A 24,856-nucleotide genomic window follows, 5' to 3' on the forward strand; every position below is an offset into this window, starting at 1 on the left:
TCTCCTAACAATTCCTACTAAATATAAATAAAAGCACGTATCATCACTGATAATATTTCAGATCGATATTGAACAGTACTCCAGGCTGCAATATTGGTATCGTATCAAAGTGAAAAAGTTTTGACGGATACCCCTAATAAACAGTAAACATTTAAGTCTTAGATCAACGTAATATTTTGTCTTTAACCATTATGCTAAGGCGTGACAGCTCATGTAATTAAAAAAAAAAAAAAAGCCAATAAGAGGTTTTTTTTTCCATCAAACATTTAAAATTGAGTTTTAGTTGCATATCATACAAACAGGAAGCATTTATTTAGTTCTAATGTATCAGATGAACCTATTTTTTTGTTGTGTCTATCAAAAATACAAGACCAGTTGGCATAATACATTTAATTAACATCAATGCTACATTTTTAGGAATACTACTCTTTTGTGTTAGGGCAAAAGCCTTGTCTTAAGTTCAAACTATTTAATTGGCGCCATCTTGTGGCTTCTGGGTGCCAAGCATCTATGTTGAACTGAGCCATGGCTTTGTCTAATAGAAAAATGTGCTTCGTTGCCATCTTGTTGCACTATAATAACTGATTTTCTCTCTTCGGAGCAGTCCCTAGCTCCACAGATAGTGGGGTTTTACCGGAGTACTCATTTATGTGGCGCTATTATATCTAAAAAATTAAGCACAAAAAGACAACCTTACTGAAAAATAGAAATAAGCAAGGAAACGCTACTGGAAATGAGTGTGAGAGACAACCAAAGAAGTGGAGTACAAAGGCACACTTCACATCTTCTCAACTCATTAACGTTTCACACAGTTCATGATAATCAGAAAAAGCTCATACCACGAGTGAGGTAACACATAGTGGTGGTACACAGACTGCTGACTCGGGGGGTGAGACAACACCCCAAGCATACAGCATTATGCATCCCTAATGAAATTTGATTGTCACCTAGAATTCAGACTACAAACTCAGACAAGTAGTGTCAAAATCACAAGGGTTCTTGCTCTGACAGTGAAGGAAATAATTGCCAGCCTATTTTATGTTAGGCTATCTACAGCATATGTTGACAATGGAAAACTGAAAATAGAAGGAAGCATGATTACAGCTGCAAAGCGGTCACATACATTTGCAGACCTTTCAAAACAGAGTGGGGGACAGAAAAAGGCCAACAGCCGTTACAAAGTCCTGTCAAGAAGAAAAAGTGCAATCAAGTCACATCTGTTCTACAAATTAATGAAGAGAAAGCGAGTCAAAAAGTTGAGGATAAATCATAATATGCTGCAGTATTTGTGGGAAGACTGTAACAGCAGTGTCAGGTTTATTTTTTCCCACAATCCCAGCAGCTCAGTCTGCGATATAACAATGTGTGCAAAGCAATCAGACTCAATATGCTGTAAACAAGACGGGGATTTTCTGAAAGCACCCTTCTTCAGCTCCAATCCATACACAATGGTGTAACTAACTACCTTTAAAATTCATCATAACAACAACAGAAAATCCAGCAGAGCAAAACAAACTTTTTCTGCACCTACAACCACTTTAGCCAGACAAACCCCGTCTACTTGAACCAATTTAAAAATGTGTTTAGAATCATTTTTTAGAATATGTTCTAAAGGTGCAACAATTTGTTGATTAATCAACAACTACTCTATTATCAAATTAATCAACAACTACTTTGATCATCAATTAAAGTAACTTAAATTGTCCAAATTTCTGCCTCTCAAAGGTAAATATTATCATATTTCAGCATTCCTCCAGGAAAGAAGACTTAGTGATTATCTTTATGATTAACTGAAATAAGACATTTGCAAAACATCTGCTTTTTGGAAAACCAGGAACCGCCGACCAATGTTGATGTTTGTGCATTTTTTTTCCCCCACTGACAATTTGAAATAATGTTCTATTTTTGACTAAAGCATGGGAATGGGAGGAAAAATGTTTTTAATTTGATTCAGTGATTTAAAAAAAAAAAGAGACAGATGAATTAACTAAGCAAATAATTGTTAGTTGCAGACCTTGCACAAAAAAAAAAGAAAAATGAATCAACTAAGAAAATAATCGTTATTTGCAGCACTACTACTTTCCTAAAAAGAAAAAAAATGAACCTACTAAGAAAATAATTAGTTGCAGCCCTACTACTTCCTAAAGAAACAAACAAAAAAACAGATGAATCAACTAAGAAAATAATTGTTAGTTGCTGCCCTAGCACTTTCCTAAATCACTATCCGATTTGAAGAGAACATTTTACATGGAGACTCTTCCCAAGTTAGCTGATCAGAAAGACACATTAGTTGTGCAGATGGATCTATCCTCTGCACGTTGTTTAATGCAAATATCTAGAAATCCATCTCCTAAAAGAGATCATAACTTCTTTGATACTAAATGACTTCCTTTATCTACAAAACACCAAGGTCAAGGATGACAATCACAAAAGCACAATAAGAATTCTCCTACGATACCACCTATTTAAACAAGTGTTTTTTGTACAAAGACAAAACATTCTGATTGTGTTTCTGAAATTTGATACTATAGGATCTCTTGGCAAAACAATCCATCACATAATCCCAATAACCTATCTATCAATACCTGGGAGTGTGCGCCAATGTAAAGCGTCTTTGCAAGGCAATGCTGCGGTTGACGAGGAGTTTGCGGTACAGCAGCGGAGAGTTGCGAGGAGAGTCGCATGGTGACATCCTTGGCGATCCACAAGGCGACGCGGATGTTGAATGTGGCTTCAGTGACAAACAGCCCGTCTCTCCGGAACTAACCCGGAGGGCCTCACTCATCTTGCTTTGGAGGCTTCAACGTCTCACATTGAGCTCTTGGACAGGTTTTCTCATGTTAGCATGCACATCAGGTAGTCCATCGGCAAAATGGAACTCGAGTTGAACTAATAATGATGCACTTCATGCGCGCACGCTCTGTTATGGGACGCAGAGAAGAAGAGACGAATCCCTCCTCGTGCCGCCAGCTCTGTTTACAAGCCACTGGGCCCTGCCTAAATATGGACAAGCCTCAATTTTAGAGACTCATACCACAGGTACCACTTCCTGCACAAGTAAACCAGCAGCACCAGTTTACATCTGTTTCCTTCTTCAACGCATCACGGCACGGACCGTAATCGGCGATTACAGTTGTGGCTGAGGACAAATACCAGAGCTGTTTTGTGTCAACAGGCAACAGTGCAGATAGACGTTTTCACTGTGATGGTCAGTGGGCCCCTCTCTCTAAAAACAGAGTCAAGCTTTAGATAAAAGATAACAAGAAGCTTCAAATTAGGGATGTTCGATACCATTTTTTTTCAGACCGATACCGATACTCAGACGCTCAGTATTCACCGATACCGATACCAACTGCCGATACCAGTAGTACATTTTGACAAATAAAATTTAAAAAAAAATCACTAAAAGATATTTTTAAACAAATATATTTCCTTTAATTTTGACCAAAAAAAACAACACAGTCACTCTTCAATAGTCTTAATGATCAAAAACACACAAAAATGCTCTTTTAGTTTAAGATTCACAATTTTGAAGTATTTCCAAACCGGTGAAGTTTTGGTGAAAAACTGCTGCAAGCTAGCGGCAGTTACAGGCAAGGAGGACTCACTTAACGTCTTCCCCCACTGCCATCGGTCGCTTGTACTCGTCTGCGTCACGAGTACTCGAGTACTTGAAAAAAGGCTGGTATAGGTACTCGCCCATCCCTACTTCAAATTGAACTGAAACGTTAACTAGAACCATAAATAAATGTAAATATTACTCAAACAATAACACACAGAATGGTGTTGATGGTGTGTGTGCCATTAAACGTATTCACCAAAAAAAAACATTATATTAAAATTCTAAATCACCCAGACAACCATAATAATGTCTTTAGAAGACATTTTGTAATTTAAACAGTGAGATTGAGTACTTATTTTCAAGGTTCTTCACATCCCATAAAATCCATTATTTAGTATGTACCATATACAAGATATATTTACAACCTTAGATGTGGTTAAATTAAAAATTTGCAAGTCAAATGTTCAAAATGCACTGTGCATATTTAAAATCTATCAAGAGGTGGTCAGTGCATGAGCTGCTAAACATAGTAACACGAAATGTGACACACCACACATAAACACCCCCCCCCCCACACACACACACACAAAACAGGTCGCTACAGTTTCAATGGGGCCACTCATTTTGGAACAGGACCATATCACGCACAAAGTGCTCAAAACTGACAAAAGGGTTTGACTACATGGGAGAAAATAATGACAACACGTTTTGAAGGAGAGAATACAAGGACTGAATCCCATTTCTGTGACTAATGCAGGGACTGGAACTATATATTGGTGTGAGTCACATATCGTTCCTCCTCCCACCACCGCAACAGACACACAAAAAAGCTATCACAAAGAAGCGCAAATTCATCATCGAATCTGTGTCACAACACCTGAAAGGCCTTGGACTTCAAGTGTAAATGTCGCATTACAAAAGCAAAGCAAAGCAAAACATTCAGCCAAGCATTTGGTATCCCAGTTCCAAAAGTATTTACCTCAAAGTTCTGCTTCAGTCAAAGAAAATGAAATGTCTGAGAAACGCAACAGACAACGGACGGTCGCTGAAGTCAGCTGGCTGAAAAAAAATCTTGTCATTTTTTTTTTTTACGAATTAACATTATAAAAGTCTCAGTGATTTGCAAATCACGGTGATGTATCAAATTTCACATTGTGTAATAATCTTATGGTTGCTCTAAACTTGATCAGTCTAGAGCACACATAGGCAAGGTATAACAATTATTACCTTGACACAGAGTCAATAACCCTTTCAAAACATGAATATTACCAATATTCGAGATTTGACATTGCATGTAAACACATGCAAAAACCTGAATATACTCTCATTGTGGGAATGCTGAAAGCATCCCACATATGTTATTCAGATTTTTATTCTCCTCACTTCTTTGCCGAGAAACAACTCCCACATGATACTTCCAATTTACACCGTTCAAGTTTAAAAAAAAAAATCACGCCTTCCAGGGTATATATACACCATCTTACTTACAGTACTCACAATTTAACGTTCAATATCAACATTTACCCATTCATTTTCAATGGGACGGACATTGAAGTTTTTCCCACTTTCCACGCCCACTTCCATACATACAACGGATCATCAATACCGGCTCTCTGATACTGCACAGTGGAGCACTTGGCTAAGTGCACTGTTCCTGGACAGGATGTCCCGGGTTCGAATCCCACCTCCGAATGTACATTGCAAATATATATCCATTGCAATTATGCTGAGTGACATAACTGTATACCAACTGACTATCATATGAGGAAATGCATGACAATTTCACTGAAATGATTAAATGCATGTTGGCTTTCATCAGATGGCTATTTTTAAACATACGCCATTAGCCATGAATTTGAACAAGGCACGTTAGCTCATTCCTTAGAGCAATTGCCACCCCCATGAAGAACCTGGGTGCAAACGCCGCTTGGAGCACATTTTAGTACATTCGATGGTTTGACACCAACTGACTATCGTTTGAGGAAATGGATTATAATTTCTCCGAAATGATTAAATCCAACCTGAGACAGATTGCAGTTCAAGTTTTCTTTTTAATTCATTTATCTTTCAACTTCAATTAAAACTTTGAAATTTTCACATCATTGATCTTTCAATTTACTTCATAAGCGTTCATCTTAGCATTCAGCTATTCGCATGCAGCTTTCAGTATTCCCATGCAATTTCTCCAGAAATTGCACTTCGTCTAGTTCTTATTCAAATTTGACCCCTGGTTTACCCCTTTTCTAACATGAATACAGTGGTCCCTCACTACTTTGTGGTTCACTATATTGCATAGGGGTGTTAAAAAAAAAATTTGATTCGGTAAGAAATTGCGATATTACAGCACGCAATTCTCGAATCGATTCAATAGGCGGCCGAATCGATTTTTAAATATTCATTTTTGATGGAAAAATATTCAACAAAAATCTCTTAGGGTGAGGCTTTAAACCTTAAGCATGGAAGATGACTTGACTTGAAGTTTCAGATAAATAAATAATAAATTTCCGTACAAATCTTACAGTATACATGTACAAGTTTACTGATTAGTATTTTCTGAGTAAAAAAAAATCGCAACAATCGACTTATAATTTCGTATCGGGATTAATTGGTGTCGAATCGATTCATGACCTATGAATCGTGATACGAATCGACTCGTCAGGTACTAGGCAATTCACACCCCTAATATTGGAGATTTGTATTTGGGTCAAAAATTCATACATTACGGGGTTTATCTTGGGTTGCACTTCAATTTTTGGTTTTCCTGAGAATATTTGCACTACTATGATGCCAATCTAATTGCATATTGTATCTGACGCATGCATAGGCATTCTGTAGTGGAAATGTAATCCAAATCAGGATTTAACAGCTAAACTGTACCATTGCAAACCCAACTGAAGTGGACCAGCTGGTGGATACGGGCCTTAAGTCGCACAGCTGGTCTCAGAACATATCCGTTTCCTTCGTGTAGAAGATCAGTCAAAGAGAAGTTTGAGTATTCAGGCTTACGCTGTGGCACCTCCCACCCATGCAAGCAGAAGAAAACAGATGGAAGCAATTAATGGATGGCTGGAGAAAGGTTCCATATGGCAGGCCAACATGTTCATTACAGATGTGCGACTTGCACCTGATTGCAAGTATTTAGTTGAATTATTCAGTTCAATTAACAAATTAATTATGAGGCTGAAAAAGTACTAACAGATGATATATATGGTGCAGTAGAGTTAATTTTGTCAACGAAAACTAAACATAATTTTGGCACACATTTTTCACCGGACTAAAACTAGACTAGACTAAAACCCTCATTAATAAACAGTAACTGGGACTAAATCAGTATGCTTTTTCATTGACTAATGAAGACGAGACGAAAATGTACTTCACTTAATGAAAACTCGACTAAAATCTGACAGTGTCACCCCCTTCAAAATCTGCAGCTAGCGAGTGGAACACATGGGACAGACAGGAGGTGGATTCACGGTGCAAGGTTGAAAAAGGGAAATTATAGGTACAACGTAACATTAATCCAACGGCTATAACGTTTCAACAATGTCAATCCGACTGCTAACTAATGCTGGCTAACTTATTAGTTCGTATCATCGAGCCATAGTAGCCACTTGTTGATATACTGTAATTGTGTATAAAGTTGTTTTTCATCAAAAACATGAGAAAAGTATGTGAAAAAGACTTAAGATTCGAAATGTTCAACATCATCTGACAAAAAAAAAAAAAAAATTGTCCTGATTGTCCTGACTAAAACTAGACAAATACAATTATGTCTTCTTGGATGAAAATAAAGACTAATATGCTAGATTTCTAGTCGACTAAAAATTGACTAAATAAAAACGGGATGAGGTTGACCAACTAACCAGCATGATTGAAACTGGACTAAAACTGAGATGAAATTTAAAAATGGCAAATAAAATTAACACGATGGTGCAGTTAGTGATTCATTTCAAGATTATTACACAGACAAGTATATCCACAACTTTAAGTAGTGACACCCAAGAATGAAGGCAAATATACAAAAAAAAAAACATTTGAATGTGTATCAAGATGGCAGTAATCCAAACAAAATTCATCTTCTGAACTATCTGTTCTGAAATAACATGCCTCATTACTTCTCATTATCATTATTACTGTATCTTCTCATGGCCTCAAAAATGATGTTTAAACATTTCAGAGTGCGGAAGACATTATCAAACCCAGAATATTGTTTTGCAAACACCAGAGGATCATCTAAGGCACAGCCAGGTGGGAAGTAAGTTATATTTTCCTTCTGTTTGTATAACCCTAACCTTGAAGCAAACCAAGGTTATCAACTCTTCGACTACTTCACTTGATTTCATACTTGAAATGGGCCAGCAATGACAGTGTGTGCCAGACTGTTACCTTGACTGAGTCATAACATCTTTCAAGACAGTCTAGATCGAAATGCCAGTATGTCTCTGCTGCATCGGCTTAGCAACCCAGAGCTTCTCAGTCATAGATAGTACCATCATAGTAGTACATTCATACATACTATAATAATAATAATAATAATAATAATAATAATAATAATAATAATAATAATAATAAAAGGAAGTTTTTAACTAAAGAAAAAGGAAAAAAAAAGGTGTAAATATTTTCACTTGTAAGATGAACAAGATGCTGTACAATTATTGCTACCCAGAAGAACTGCTGAAAAAATATCCCTGTATAACTTGACTCTATAGGTTGTAAACTGAGTTCCATGTACTAGACACTAATATGTCATAGGTGACACCCAGTGGTCTATTTTGGTATAAATTTTTAACTTTTTTTATGCTTTATGTTTCTGTAACACCTGAATTGACTTTCTGGTTGTTTTTTTTTGTTGTTTTTTTAAAGCTCCCATTTATACCTTCCAAACCATAATATCATCTTTTTTTCAAGATCCCATTTATACCATAAAATATCTGGAATAACAGCTTAGATTATTGAAGAGGGTCTTTCACAGCAGCATGATATTGGAGAGCTTCGATCAGTCTGTAGCAGCAAGTTCCAATTGCAATGCCTGCTGGGAGCGCTGCATCCGTGCCAAGAATGCTAGTAGGACTATTTAAGTGGGTACAAAACATTGGTAGTGAATCTAGAGACATTGGAGTCAGTGAGAGATGAGATTTCAGTACAAAAGTCTTGGTATCAGCCAAATCATGACAAATAATGACTATTGAAAATGATACATCAATGTGTTTTTTGTACATATACATACATATACACACACACACACACACACATATATACATATATATATATATATATATATATATATATATATACATATACATATATATATACACATATACATATACATACATATACATATATACACATATACATATATATATATATATATATATATATATATATATATATATATTTTAAACAGAACGGTGTATGGCACATCTGCCTCACAGTCAGGGGGTTCTACATTCTGTGTGGAGTTTGTATGTTCATCCCATATGCTTGTGTAGGTTTTCTCCAGGCAACTCTCACCTCTGCATATACGTTAATTACCGTATTTTCCGCACTATAAGGCGCACCTAAAACCCTTCAATTTTTTCAAAAGCTGACCATGCGCCTTATAATCCAGTGCGCCTTATATATGGATCAGTATTGAGCCGCAACAGGTCTCGCTGTCAAGACGCTATCGGTGACCCTGCACGATCGGTGACGCGCATGCGCAGAAGATCCCGCCATCTTGGATTGCTAGCTAATACTAATAGTTTACCTCAGAGAAAATAATAAAACAGCTGTTTATTCATTTTGGAAGTGAATAGAATTGTCAGAAAGCTGGTTTGTAATCTATTAATAAAGTTTGACTGACTTGACTGTTCTGTTGACATTCCCTTTAGCGCAGCACCATCTAATGGATGCATAACGTAACCCCAGCCTCTACTGTAGCGCCTTATGTATGGAAAAAGTTTTAAAATGTCATTCATTGAAGGTGCGCCTTATAATTCGATATAGTGCAGAAAATAGGGTACTCAACAACAATATAATTACCAAACATTCACGCCAAGCCATACACTAGTATGAGTGACACTGAAGGCAAAGTGGGTGAAGTCACAAGGACACAACGACATGACTGGGAAAGAGCGGGATTTGAACTGTCAGAGGACCTTTCGGTTACACTACCTGTTGAGCAACAGCCGCTGTGTAAAAAGTGAGAAAAATGAGCCAGTTCTTCTATAATCCTAAGACATAAATTAAAAAAAAAAAGAAAAAAAGTTTGCATATCATTTTTTCTTTCAGGCTTGGAAATCAGTAATACTTAGTTTTAGTTTGGGTGGTAAAGGGGATAACTGAATAAAAAATAAAAAACCTAAATATTAGACAAAGTCTGAATTTCTGTATATACCATTAGTGAGTCATTTCATGGTTAAGATAAGGCTGATTGATTATGGAAAACAATTTAATTGCAAATTTTTTTTCCCCTCAAAATTATGATAGTGATTTAATTTGCATTAATTAAGTTCATTTTTCTAACGTATTATTCAACAATTCATCTTTATTACAGGTACATGAAACACTATCAAATCTATTATGCATTATTGGATATTCAGGTGTAAGCAAATGAAGCATGAAATAACGTGAAAGACAGTTTATCCACTACAATTACAGATATAAACTTACTAAATACATTCACTTGACATGCAGTTTGGTAAGCGTTCACCACAACAGCATAATTCTGCCACACAGATGTGGTATAATCATAAGTATATACTACATTACACTGTACATAAGGCACAGACTAAAGCCCAGATGACAACAATAATGTAAACAAATCAGTGGTTTTACCACTATATCACTGTTTCACGAAACATGATAAGTAAACAAGTATAAGGTGAGGGGTATTTTTTCCATACACTATTTATTTATTTATTTATTTATTTTTTGGCCATCCGAGGCAAAAAAGATCAAGCATGTCAGATACTCGCCTCAATGTCTCGTGAGATGGAAACCTCACTGAAAGCTAGCGCGGCATCCGTCTCCCTGCTCTGAACCCCTTTACCACCCTTCCCCTCCTCTGCTTCTCAATACGGTAATGACCTGTCAAATGGCAATCTTTTTTTTTCTTTTTATCAAATCCCAATTCCATTGCAAATGAAATTAATTATTCAGCCATAGTGAAGATCGTTGATAAGGTCACACTGGTCTGCTCCTTTTCAAGATCAAGACTGATATTTACAATGCGGCTGGTTGTATGTTGAAAGGTCACAGCATGTGAGGGCTGTTTGGGAGGAGTCACTCACTGTCACCAGACGGGGCCGGGCGAATTTGTCGCCTGCATGACGTCACTCCCGCGGCAACTTGACAGCACGCACAGATTTTTTTTTCTCTCTCACTCACTCACGCACACAAGCTTGAGTGAGTGGAGGAAAAAAAAAACAAAACAAAAAACGTGCGTGCTGTCAAGTTGCCGTGGGAGTGACGTCATGCAGCCGACAAATTCGCCCGGCCCAAGTATTTTGTGTCATTCAGGTTATTATTGTAGTCGTGTCCGAATTTGTTGGCTGCCGTCCTCAATGGCCGAATTTGTCTGCTACATGATGTGACTTCTGACACAACTAGACCACACGGCGGTGTCCAAATTCACACGCCTTTTGAATCTAACCTTCAAATATGGTTGTCGCTTCCATGGAGATGGACCTTGAGCAAAGGCTGCTTCAGAGCACAGTTTTGTAGCCTATATTGCTTCACTTTTCTTCTACACTACACGAACAAACCTCACGTTCGGAGTCGGTGAAGTTTGTTTTTAAATATAAGTTTTTAAATAGCGTGTGACGCTGTGTTAATAAACGGTTTCCTTTGACCAAAGTATCCCTGTGGTGGATAAGCCCAACGCCAGTCTGCAACATCTGTACATTTGTTAGCCGACAAGCTAGCTAGTGTCTAGCACCTTTCGTCATGACAATAACTTGCAACGACTTGGTGGGATATATTCCAGCCAACTGAGGCTTTTAAGCAGATCTATTTTTACGATTCGAGCATATACGGATGTGCATGCATGCTACAGTCGTACTTGATCGGTTGGTAAACGTTTAGTGGGGCGTGTTTTCCGCGCATTCAGCTGACACATCCATAGCATCTGAGAGATGAGAGAATTTTAATTATACTATACTAAGTACTAATACTAATTTTAGTAGATTTAAACAAATATTGGAGACATTTCTAAAAGCTAAAAAGTTATCAAAAATAAATACTATACAGTAAGAAAAATGCCGTGCAGCTGACTTTCCTGTGTGCCTCAACAGGAAAAGCATTGCCTGCTGGATAAATGTGCACAATATATACATCTAACAGCTACTAAAATGAAGAAACAATATACAAGTTAATAATGAGAGGATGATAAACCATCACCATGCAGTGGTTCATTTCTGGCTAATAATAAATCAGAGTATAATAAAGCTCATTGATGGCAGGAAAGCATTCACACTTATACGGCTATGCTAAATGGCCTCCGTGCAATAAATGGAAGCTGTAATCTATTCTGCCCATATGTTGATCGACACCAAGACCCACAGCGATGCGATGACTCAGATATTATGCCGACATAATGCAATGCCAATTGATTATCTATTATTTTCCTTCCTTATCATGTTAACTGTCAACCTAAATTGTGTTTTTGCTGATCATTTCAAAGAAGCTTCATCTGGTTGATTTAATTCACTGTGTAACATCTAAGTCTTTACTAAAGTTGAGTACTTATACCATCATACGATAAGATTTCCCTCACATCTAATGTCTTAAAATGCATTAGAGCAAATGAGACTGACAACATTAAAAATGTCAATTCAACTTACAAAGCATTGTTCGGTGTTGACAGACATTTTTTTTTTTTCACCCAAAAGTAATGGGTTTATCTGGCCTGTTCTAACGTGACTGAATTGTTTCTCACGATATACCGGCATACTACCATGAAGGCCTGTATTCTGTGATAGCAAGCAAGCAAGTGCTGCAGATGAATGGATCAGAATCTCTATTTGCTGTTGTGATTGCTTTCTTCTCAACAATACGTGGAGCATCACTGAACAAATCGCACCTGGCACAGATGAGCTTGCTGATATTTATTTGAGGATTTTCCCTTCTTAAAGCTCACTGTGACCATGGAATAAAAATGAGTCATCAGCAGAGAGACCAGTTAGTTTTTTCTGACTTCCAAAATTATGCGGATGAGGTTTTAATTCTTTGGTTCAAGAAAATAGGGGGATCCCTATCCCGAGTTCAATTTCATGCAATGCCATGGACAATGGAGAAGCAGCAGAAAGAAGATGTTTGAGAATGAAGGGCCCATCTGGACTGTGAGGCAGCAGTTCTAGTTGTGCGTGTATAAATTACTAAAAGCAACCAAAAGTTTACAGAAACCTGGAACCTTTGTCCTCAGTTTCCTTTGGATGTCGAGGGCCATGTATCATACAGAGTAAGAGTTCTTTCTAAAACTATGAAACATTTGTACAAAAAATAAATAAATAATTAAAATGTGACTGAGATAGAACATCGACAAGAAATTTCAACAGATGTACTAGACCGGGACCAAATTCTATTTAAATATCTTGCATTGAAGGCACTGCAAAGAATCTCACAATTGAAAAATAATTTGAAGACATATATTTTTGACTAGACAAATTTTCCTTGTCTGGACCATTAAACATTTAAATTGTTCATACTGGTGTGGTTAATATCATCAACACCCACACCACATCCAAGATTCATATATTTCTTTTACAGTGAGAACGACAATGACAAAGGGTTTTTTGAAAGAGCAAATGGGCATCAGACGGCTATTTAACACCGCATCCAAAGTAAATTGAACAAACGGGTTGATCAAGCAAGCACAAGGTGGTTTCCTAGAAACGCCGAAATGCTTTCTGCTATGGGTGAATGGTTTGCCTTGGAAATGAGTAAACAATGTTTAACTCTCCACTTTCAGCCAGAGCAAGAAAGCTTTAAAAAAATATATATACATCAAAAGGTTAAAGGTCTACTCCTCCTGTAGTATATTAAATTTCACGTAGTACAAGGAAATAGTATCATTGTTTTGATACTATATAGCAAATGTCGTCAATTTTATGGGAAGAACATAATATTTCATACTGAGGCATAGCCAACATGGAAGGAATATTTTACTTCAGGATTTTTGTTTCAGAAAAATACATATCCATATAAATATATAAATATTAAAGCAAGTGGCTGGATGGATGTTTTGCAATTTTACATTTTTGTTATATAGAAGCTACACTTTCATCTTTACAATGAGGATGTATTACTTATGAAACGGATCTGACTCATATCTAACAAATAGGTGGGAGTTTTAAAAAAAATCATTCATTGACGGAATATAAGCATTGTTATTGTTCCATCTACATTATAACATGTTTGTATTTCCAGCAACCAACTGGCAGTCGGACTAATGGAAGAAGCCGGCCTTTGCTGCGCCGCCAAAGTAACACAGGAGGTGTTTATGTTGCACTTTTAACACTGCAGAGGCTGATGAATTCAAATTAATCATATGTGTTTAAATCTATTTATTGTTTGTACACCCACATGCTCAGTGACGACTACGCTTTATTTTTAAAAATTATAAATAAAAGTACTTTATAGTATTCTCATATAATACATGCAATGACTCAAGACAGATGCCTGCTGATTATTTTAGAAGCAGTATTCCACTTTGAAGTCTCATTTCAACCAAGCATTATGAGTTACTTCAATTCTCTGTTCAGTATTTCAATTCTAACTGGGCCCAAATATTTCAGCACACTTTCCTTTGACTACCGGCATGATTTGCTTGTATAGCATGTCTCTAAACACACTGCTATCCGCTGATTGTGTCAACAGAAAATTCTCACTTCTATGCAATGTATGAGATGAATTGGAAGGAAATAAGCAGCATCTCAAATAACAACTATGCCAAAGCTGTGTTGTTTGCTGACAGATAATTGTGGGAATGCTGAAACATTCCCACGTTATTCGGCTTTTTATTCTCCAGTTTTTTGCCATGTAATAACTCCCGCATAATACTTCTGATTTACACCATTCAAATTTCAAAATTCATGCCATTTTGGGAATATATCGTCTGATTTCACAGTACTTATAGTATTCGCACAATTTAATGTTAAACATCAACTTTTCCCCATTCATTTTCAATGGGACTGACATTGAAGTTTGAACTTGAAGTCCCACTTTCCACGTCCACTTCCATACATACAACTTATCATTACCAGCTCTCTGATACTGCTCAGTGACGCACTTGGTAAAATGTATTGTCCAGTAACCAGGTGGTCGCGGGTTCAAATCCCTCCTCCAACTATACATTGCAAATGTGTCCATGGCAATTATGCTAAGTGATTACATGTATACCAACCAATCTTAGTTCCACTTTTCCATCTAAATGAATGGCGGGTACTGCATGCCTAGGTGGCGCTATTGCGTGATTTATTTATTTTTTTTGCATTTTTCCATTGGATATCATTATCCACCTAAATGAATGGAGGGTACTTTCAGATAACACGTTTACATATAAATAGGGCATTAGCCATGATTTTCATCAAACCAATTTGGCTCACATGTTAAATACTTGCCTGGCATTACGGAGACATGCAAGTGAGTTGGTTCAAATCTCGCTTGGGAAATATTTATTAGCATTCAGGTTTCAGCATATCCACTAAATTTATGCTGAAATTTCACTTTGTCTAGTTTAAGAACTTTACATTTCCCTGTGCCATGTTCATTCTTTAATTCTTTGGCTAGTTACTCACCATCTCAATAACATATTATTTACCATATTCCGAAGTCACACGTTTTGCATAGTTTGTCAGGCCTTGTGACTCACACTCTTCATTCAACATAGTCCAGGATTTTTGGTTTGTTGTAAATTTCATCCATCCATCCATCTTCTGAACCGCTTACTCCTCACAAGGGTCGCGGGGGGTGCTGGAGCCTATCCCAGCTGGCTATGGGCAGTAGGCGGGGTACACCCTGAACTGGTTGCCAGCCAATCGCAGGGCACACAGAGGCGAACAACCATCCACACTCACAAGCACACCTAGGGATAAATTGAGCGCCCACTTAACCTGCCATGCATGTCCTTGGAATGTGGGAGGAAACCGGAATACCCGGAGAAGACCCACGCAGGCACGAGGAGAACATGCAAACTCCACCCAGGAAGGCCGGAGCCAGGACTCGAACCCGAGTCCTGAGTACTGGGAGGCGGACGTGCTAACCAGTCAACCGCCCTGTAAATTTCACAAGATTATAAATTTAAACAATCTTCAATTGATGTACAGTAATAGCTAAACCATCTCCTAATTATCTGTGTCATCACCATATACAATTCTTAGAGATATCTGGCGAGAAATTGTTTAATGCGATGATTTAATTAACTATCAGGGGATTAACAAAACACTTCCTCTTGTGAAATGAGCCGCAACATCACTTGTTGACAGCAGTGTCATAAAGAGAGCTCAGCTAAGGCGCCTGTCATGCCCCATCAACTTTCCAGCAGCCAATCACATACGCAATTTTAATTGAAGCCTTTTGTCTCCTTTGTCGTGCTGAACAAAAAGCGACTGCACAGAAAACTGTTCCAGGGTGATCTGATGTCAGATGTGCGATAATGTGAGCTACTCAATCAAAATGTGCTGTTATACAAGACTCTCATTTGCGAAGATAAAAAGATTGCTGACGGATGTTGTTTCACAAGTTGCACTATCAATGTACAAAACAAGTCTTATTTTAAAAGATGAGAAAATACATTTGCTCCTTAGTTTGAGCATTGTAGAAATCACAACCTCATTTCTTGTATAAGGTTGTTGTCACAGTTTAAAAGATACAACAAAATCAAGAGAAAAAAAAAAAAACGATGTCATCATCCTTGCTTGTTGTCCTTGTGTACAAAGCAGTGAGGAATGAAACAGCGGAAAACAAACAAGCAAAGGAGCACCTCCATCATTGTGACTGATGAGGTGCAGAAGGCAGTTAGCTCCCTGGTAGCTAAACCATCAATCACACAACTAGATCTTCTCTCTGTGCACGAAATATAAAACAGGATACAGCAAATGTTCAAAACTTTTATTCACCATCAGTTTTTCCTTGACACGGCTGCAGGGATCTGGAGTTTATCCAGGGAGAGGGAAGCTACGCAAGCTTAATCAAGACATCTAATCAGAATTGATTAAATTCAGAAGTGATAATAAATTAGTTCTTTTAATGCAAATTATTTGCCTATACAATGTATGTCTTATCAGCCAAACGTGGCAGCAATTTAACATGCATCAGTTCAATGCAAACGTCAGAATGAGAAAGGCTTTCGAAATGTGTTTGAGCTAAAACTGACATCTAAAGTCCATCACTTTTGGCTAGTGCGACTGCTATAATGCATGAATAAGTTTACGTGGAAAAGGTTAGCACGCCCGTAATATAGACCTGTCATACAGAATAATCACCAACTCATAGAATAGAAAAAATATATAATAAATGTAAATACTGTCATACAAAAAGTCAACAAAATCCACTGTATGCCCAGTCACGCACAGGTGCACATGAAATGTTAACCACGAACATATGCATACAAACAAATGTCCACTCAAGTGAGACATGAAGCTGATTGGAGATTAATGAATACATGAATGAACATTTTAATACTCAACGCCCCCACACCCTTACACGTATTTGATGGCCATTGTGGCCAGAGGTGCAGAATATTGTCAGGCCTTTTTACGTAATTTAACACAAGCTAAATTAAAGTGTAGTGAAACCATGAGTGGAATTGTGGCCATTGTAATTAGAACTACCTCTTGGCACCACCAATTTGTTTCCAAAAAATGGGGAGCTTATTTGTTTAAACTAAGCGTCTGAAGTAATTTTTTTCATAAATTGAAGCTAGAGGCGGCCAAATGAATGAGACTGAGCTCTCCATTCAGTATGAATGAGCTCTGGAGGCGAGCTTCTGCATCATGCCGCCCACAAAATTTCATCAATGGTACATATAAAATTGAAAATATGGTTGAGTGTTGTCATGAATGGTAAACGGAGTACACTTATATAACGCATTTATCTACACCATATGGTGCACAAAGCGCAACAATATACGTATGTTTACAGTAGGGAAATTCTTGTTTTCACTTCTTTTTTTTTCTAACAATTCTGTTCTTTCTTTCTGTGGATTTTAGCAAGTGAAAAATAACTTCTAAAGACATATAACCCAAGTGAGCAGAACAACCAGATTTGCCAGTGAGTACTCGGGAGGGTGAGCCTGAGCCTTTTTTTTTTTTTTTCTCTTTCTTATCCTTGTATTTTTTTATGGCCATCGTGGAGATTTTTATCTCCTTGCCAACCACGTATGGTCTTCCCCTCTTTAACTGATCTTTCTAACTCCTCAAGAGGAGTTGAAAACCTGTCTTCCTTTTGTATCTGGTGATATGATGAATTTTGGTCAAAATAAAAAATGGCACATACTTTTAGTAATCAAATGTAACAATACAGTTTACAACAACAATAAAATACAATAAAGTAATATAGAGTAAATAATTATAATTTAAGGGAAGGACTTAACCCAGGTTCTTTGGCACAAATTACCCCAAGCCCACCATTTTGAAAAAAAATAAAATAAATTTAAAAAAAAAAGCATCCTCCAGCTGTTTTGAGCCAGCATCATGCTAACCATATAGACTCATGATGTAGCTTGCTAAAGCACTAAAACATGTGTGAACCGTTTTAAAAGTTGTCTATAATTGTTCAAACACAGCCATCAAAAAACCTTAATCATAGAAATTTTACTTTAGAGGGCAAAAACGTTTGTTGAATTTATATGTGCTTACCTCTCAATCCACGTGTCTCCCTTTTTTAAAGGACGAGCGAAATGGAAATCTCTTCAAAAATATGTGGTCACATGAGCAACTTCTTCTATCCATCCATCCATTTTCTTGACCGCTTATTCCTCACAAGGGTCGCGGGGGGTGCTGGCGCCTATCTCAGCTGGCTCTGGGCAGTAGGCGGGGGACACCCTGGACTGGTTGCCAACCAATCGCAGGGCACAACTTCTTCTATGGTTTTCTAAATAACAAGGGTGGAACTACTTGCCCCTTGGCACAAATTACCACACTCTTCCCCCATACTGTATTTTGTCATGACGGCAGCCCTGCCAAAAAAGCCAAAATTACACAATTGCACAATCACAATTAAATTTCAATTACTTGCCCAGCCCGAGAGCATATTATGATTATTTGACTGCTCCGCATGCCAGTTTTTCATAATCATGCCCGGCATGATTTGAATAGCCTAAGCGAGTACACGCTAGATGACTTTGAATGTGTTATGGTTGCAGGTGCCAAATGGCGAGTTTGACTATTTGGAAGACTGTTGAATTACTGTGATTTTCACACACAATCTCTCAGCCTTACACAGAATGGTCCAACAAAGGGAAATCAGAGTGGCAGTTCTTTGGACAAAAGTGCCTCAGTAATGGCAGAGGTCAAAGAAGAATGGCCAGATGGCGTGGACTGATAAAGACTTTAATATCTTCTCTTTACAAAAGAGTTTTACGGAACACATCACTAATGCACAAAATCTTTTGTACATCTTGGTGGTAGGGTTCGAATTGGTGCGGGCAAAAAATAAAAAAAATTAAAAAAATAGCTTGATGGCGAGCTGATGGTTGTGTCGGGCTACCACGATGTTATGGATGCTGGCCCGACCTTAATTTTAACGAAAGAAAGAAAGAAAGAAAGAAAGAAAGATGTTCATTGGTTTCCGCTGTTCAGGTACTATCTCGGAAAGCTTTGTGCTACTTGTGCTACACCAGCTAGCTAGCAACAGACTTTGGCACGCTACCTAGTGCGGCTAAACACGGTGCAGAGTTGCTCCAAAGACAAAACTCATGGCTTCAGTGTAGCTGAATAGGCTGCTATTCTGACAAGTATTGTTCTTGTGAAGGGACGATAAGGAATAATTAACAGAAAGACGGAGAAACCATGCTAATTGCTTAAACTACTGTGATATGTTCCGTAAAACAACAGAATTAGTTGTTGGCTGATAAGGTACACTTTTCTCAGATGTCTAGCTCGAATCGCATTAAAGCGTAGAGTATCCAACTTTGATTAACAAAATAGCGGCCAAATTAATAAGTGCCTGATGAGAAAATTACACGCAAAAATGCTACACAGCTAAACAAGGCCAGAACTGGAAACCGCAAAGGAATTACATACCACAACGTACGGCTTAAAGTTTATTAATATAATGTTAAAATATTTAGAGTGCAGACTTTTAATTTTGACTTTTGAGATCAGCACAGAAAATGCACTCAAAATTAGAAAAGATTTACACAGTTACAGTAGATCTTGTCTTTTGTTTTTGGGATCAATTTAGCTTTGCTAAGGGAGCATACAATCCATTCAGGAAAAAGTTTGAAGTGAAATTTATATTTGTGTTTGAAATTATTCTTCCATCCGTTGCTCGACAATAAATGCAATTTTCTTCGAGGTACAATGTGAACTTGCCAGAATCTTTTCAATAAAACCTTGCAGCACTACATAAAAAAAACAAAACAAAAAACTGGACTTTGGAGGTTAGCTTAACCAACATCATTGCTGGCTGACTATCAACCCAGAAAATAATTATTGGGTGCACTTTCTGATCAGCAAATATGAGCGTTACAGCTTGCTTACATATACTGGCAGAAGCAAATAAAGTAGCTCTGCTTCAGCATTTCTGGTGAGTACAATGTATTGTTTCAAAGTTTTAATGATTATGTCATGTTATTAGATAAGCATTAAAAAAAAACATTGGCCTCACCTCTTCCACCAATGAGTATTACAAAACTGTATAGCACAATAACAGCAGCAGCATACGTAACTCAACCTTGCTTAAACTATTACGCATACTACAAGGCTGGCAAAATAAATTGACTACCAAAACGTTCCTAAAAAAAACATCAATTCAAATGTTCCTGAATAGACAGCAATGGAAATGCTTTTTTGCGCACACTGCATACTAATTGGAGCATGAGCAGAGTTGGAACACGAAAAGGGTGATTATAGGTAATCAAAAGCTGCTCTCCCTCCAAACTTCCAATCAGTCTGAGGAAAATCATCTTCAAACACATTTTACTAAAGTCTACTGAGCAAATCCAATTTAAGGCTACTAAATCACCATTTCAAGAGTCACATTACCGATTAATATATATATATATATATATATATATATACATATATATATATATATATATTTTTATTTTTTATTTTTTTTTTAACAACCAAGGCAGGAAGAGCAGGATTCAGGGCACTATGTCGTCTAAGCGCATGGGGCAGCTATTGATTAAGCTTTAGAACTCTGCCTAGCAACAAGCTGGAAGGGGGAAAATGTCTGAGCGACTTTTTTTTTTTTTTTTTAAATCTGCTTAGCATCATTTTTCACTTGTCCTGTTTGACAATGCATTCGTGTAGAGGTGCAGCAATTAATTGACAACAAATCGACTATCAAATCAATTGATAATTATTTCAGGTAATCGAATTGTTTAGATCCTTTTTAATTTAAAATTGTCTGAAATATGCTTGGAATATCATCTTTTCAACAGTAAATATCAATTTCTTTAGTCCTCCATGAAAGTGGACAAATTATCTTTGTGTTGAATCAAAATAAAACATTGGCAATGGTGACCATTTTTTGCCTATTTTCTAACTTGTCAAGGACCACACCACTATTTCAATCATAATTAATTTTTGTGCCTTTTGTGCACTCTCAATTTTAAATAATATCCTGTTTTTGAATCAAGAGATTGGAAATTTAAACATTTATCTGATTCATCGATTAATCAACAAAATAGTCAACAGATTAATCAATTATTGAAATAAGTGTTAGTTGTAAACAGTCCTACTTTCATATTATTTGTGCAATGTATACCACTGTAAAATTACTGGAGTTTTTCTGCACTCCTGAGCCACTTCATTACGTACCCGGCACAATATAATGACACCCAATAGTTGAACCGTATAAAAATGACATTAAAATAGTAATGGTCAACATAGATTGAAAATATCAGAGGTATTACATAATTAAGAATACAGTTTTTATGTATTATTATAGATGCAGTTCTCAGTAGTACTGTACAAAACTGCACTAAATCGTATTGAGAGCTGTTACTCGTATTTTGTAACTAAATGTGGCAACCTCAGTATTCCACAATGCATTTCTACACCAGAGCAAAACACAACTGCACTATCTTCAAGTCAATTAAAAGATCTCTGGCAGTGTGAATGATAAACATACAGCTCTGATCGAGTCTCTTTGGTAGTGCTAGTTCATCACTTTTTTGGAAGTTCTGAATTTGGAGTGCAAGAGAAGTGGTTACCGTTTAAGCGAGGAGGGCCAAGACAATCGGGGTTTCTTCAGTACGGGTCGGAGTTTTTCCAGGGTCCTGTTACGGCACAGGTAGCGCTCGGTGTCCGAGTTGATGCGCTGTTTGATCCGTATGTTCGTCCTGGGCTGCCGCCACAAATGCTTGGGTGGTTTGGCAAGCCCGGCTCCCTCTCTGCTCAGCGCCGCGCACTCCATGTTGTATTGTATTCGCTCGCTAGTTTGCGCCGCTCCTTTGTAAAGCGAATTTCTTCAGTAAACAGGAGTGGTGGAGGGGGAGACTGAATTTGAAAAGGATGTTAGAGGAGGTGTGCGCGTGACATGGCGCGCTGCTGTCCACGCGCCACACTGATGAAGAGACTGACTGTGCAGCGCTCTGCTTTCTGTCCCCTCCTCTCCCTTGCTCGAGCGCTCAGCTTCCTCCTGCCTCACTTGGCCTTTATGCCACTCTCAGCTCTCCTGGGTCCGAGCTGTTCGCCATCTGTCCATCAACGGTGTCAATTTTAAAACTCGTTTCCTAAGCGTTTAATGCACATTTGCGAGGGAAGTGTCACGGTATGCACTTGAGGCAGGGATTCGCTTTATCTTGGGGATATATTTGACATTAGAAAAATCTCACAGTGCTATTTTTACTAAAAAGGAATTTCAGTTTTAGTCATAATTTTGTCATATAACTTGATATCGCATTTTCCCATAAAATTACATTAAATTAACTCATTTGCTCCCAAAAACGTACAAATATGTTGTTTTAAATCTTTAAGGCAGAGGTGTCCAAACTACGGCACGGGGGCCATTTGCAGCCCGCCGTCCATTGTTCAGTGGCCCGCGAAATATGCTAAAAATGGCATTTTACTCAGTTCAAATAAAATAAAAATGTTTGCAGATGGTCAAAGTCAGAAGGGAGGGTATCGGAAAACAGGTGCCATTAAAGGTTATTTTAGTTAACTAAAACTAATGAAAAAACAAAAATTCAAAAAACAATATTGTTACCGAAATAAAATAAAAACGAAAATGCTTTTTATAAAACTAACTGAAACTAACTACACTTATAGCAAACATGTCCTTCGTTTTAGTCTTTGGTAATTAATTTAATGCATGAGCCTTTGGGGATGATTTTAAATGTGATTTTTAGTAGATTTATTTTGATATCAACCAATAATGACGTTTGAAGGTATGTCACACAGAAGTGACGTCATCTAGCAGCAGCCAATAGAAAAGCACCTTCAGATGACATCGCTTCTATGGTGTTTTTTAAATATTGCACACAAGTAATACACATTAAAAAAAAAAAAAAAAAACTAATACTAATACTGAAACTAACTAAACAAAAACTAAGCATTTTTTAAAGAACTAAACTAATAAAAACTAACAGAACCACCGTGAAAACTAATAAATACTAACTACCGGTAAAATTCAAAATTCAAAAACTATAATAACCCTACTGCCATATTACAAATAAATTGGTTTATATACTGTAGCATTTTTCTAAATATGGAAAAGCACCAATATATTATTTGTACCATTTTTAGGACTAAACACAATTCTTCTTCATAACATTATGTGGCCCTTGCGTCCTTCTGATTTTCTGTATTGTGGCCTTCAACTGAAAAAGTATGGACACCCCTGGTTTAAGGTTCCCAAAGACATATTTATACGTTATTTTTTTGTTTGATTTTATTTATTTATTTATTTTTATGCTAGAGCATACGCAAGGCTTTGATGCAGCCGTTCAAATGCAGTGACCGGGTGAAAAAAATTGTAGTAATTACAAAAACGACCAGCAGGTGGCAGCAGAGTATAAAAGATCAACCAGGGCCACGTTGAAAACAAGCCGTTTCCCTATTTGTCAATAAATGATGAAAATTGGCTATATTGTAATGTTAATTGCTGCAAAATGGAAACAGATACAAATCTATTTTTTTTTTCCTGATGAAATAAGAGACTAATCTATCTAATCTTCTAATCTAAAGAACACAATATTCTGTGGGCCTTGCAAAATCAGTCAAAATCCAATAAAACAGCTGGGAGCGAAGGGGGTTGCTTCAGTGAAAATGGCTGGGAGTGAATGAGGTAATGGCATTGTTCCATTCTTCGAATTTCTAGTTCCTAATCGAAAAATGGCCACCGTAGGGCGACCAATATATTCTCGGCCACCTTTGTGAGTACTGATAAAACAAGGCTGGTAGCAAGCATTGGTATTGGTGCCCATCCCTAATATTAACTACAGCTTTTAGGAATACAACCCAACCCTTGCCATGTTTTTAAAGAACACAAGCCTAATATACTTTAGTACAAATCAAATTCCAATCAAGAAGGGATGTTGGATTAAACATACAAAAAACATTTTTGAATTTTCACCTGTGGGATGTTCCAAACAGGTGTTTGATGAGCATTCCTCAACTTTCTCACTCTTTTTGCCACCTGGCCCAGGTTTTTGGAACCTGTTGCAGCCATAAAATTCCAAGATGATGATTATTTGTTAAAAACAAAGTTTATCAGTTTGAACATTAAATAGCTCATCTTTGTAGTGTATTCAATTAAACATAGATTGAACATGATTTGCAAATCCTTGTACAGTATTCTGTTTTTATTTGTGTTCAACACAATGTCCCACTTTATTGGAATTGGGTTTCTATATGGCACTTGGTGTAAGACGTTTGGAACTGTTACCTGTCAGACAGACAGGTAACCGTAAACTACAAAAAACAACTGACCGGTGTTCATCATGACTGGCCAATGCTCGACAGTAGAGAGCCTCGAGGCGATGCAGCGGTAACCCATGTGCAGCAGAAAAGCGGCGGGTGTCAGAATGGTGATCCTGACACGAGTGTCTCCTCCGCAGTGGCGGAAGCAGTAACGGGCCTGAGTAGCGTCGCCTGACCACCTGGTGGACCACAGGAAGCGACTCCCTCCGACCCTGTAGAG

At 37.4% G+C, this 24,856-nt stretch overlaps 1 protein-coding gene across 2 annotated transcripts in view; it reads right to left on the reverse strand.

Annotated features, from left to right (window-relative positions):
* LOC144026673 (3',5'-cyclic-AMP phosphodiesterase 4C-like) overlaps window positions 1-24,856 on the reverse strand; it is an 88,799-nt gene that overhangs the window by 46,764 nt on the left and 17,179 nt on the right. For both annotated transcript variants that reach the window (XM_077533561.1, XM_077533562.1), the window contains exon 3: window positions 24,646-24,848. In XM_077533561.1, coding sequence (XP_077389687.1) covers window positions 24,646-24,848 — 203 coding nt within the window. The remainder of the gene's footprint in view (window positions 1-24,645; window positions 24,849-24,856) is intronic.

Source organism: Festucalex cinctus, chromosome 10 (assembly GCF_051991245.1).
Source record: "Festucalex cinctus isolate MCC-2025b chromosome 10, RoL_Fcin_1.0, whole genome shotgun sequence".
Lineage (NCBI taxonomy): Eukaryota > Metazoa > Chordata > Actinopteri > Syngnathiformes > Syngnathidae > Festucalex > Festucalex cinctus.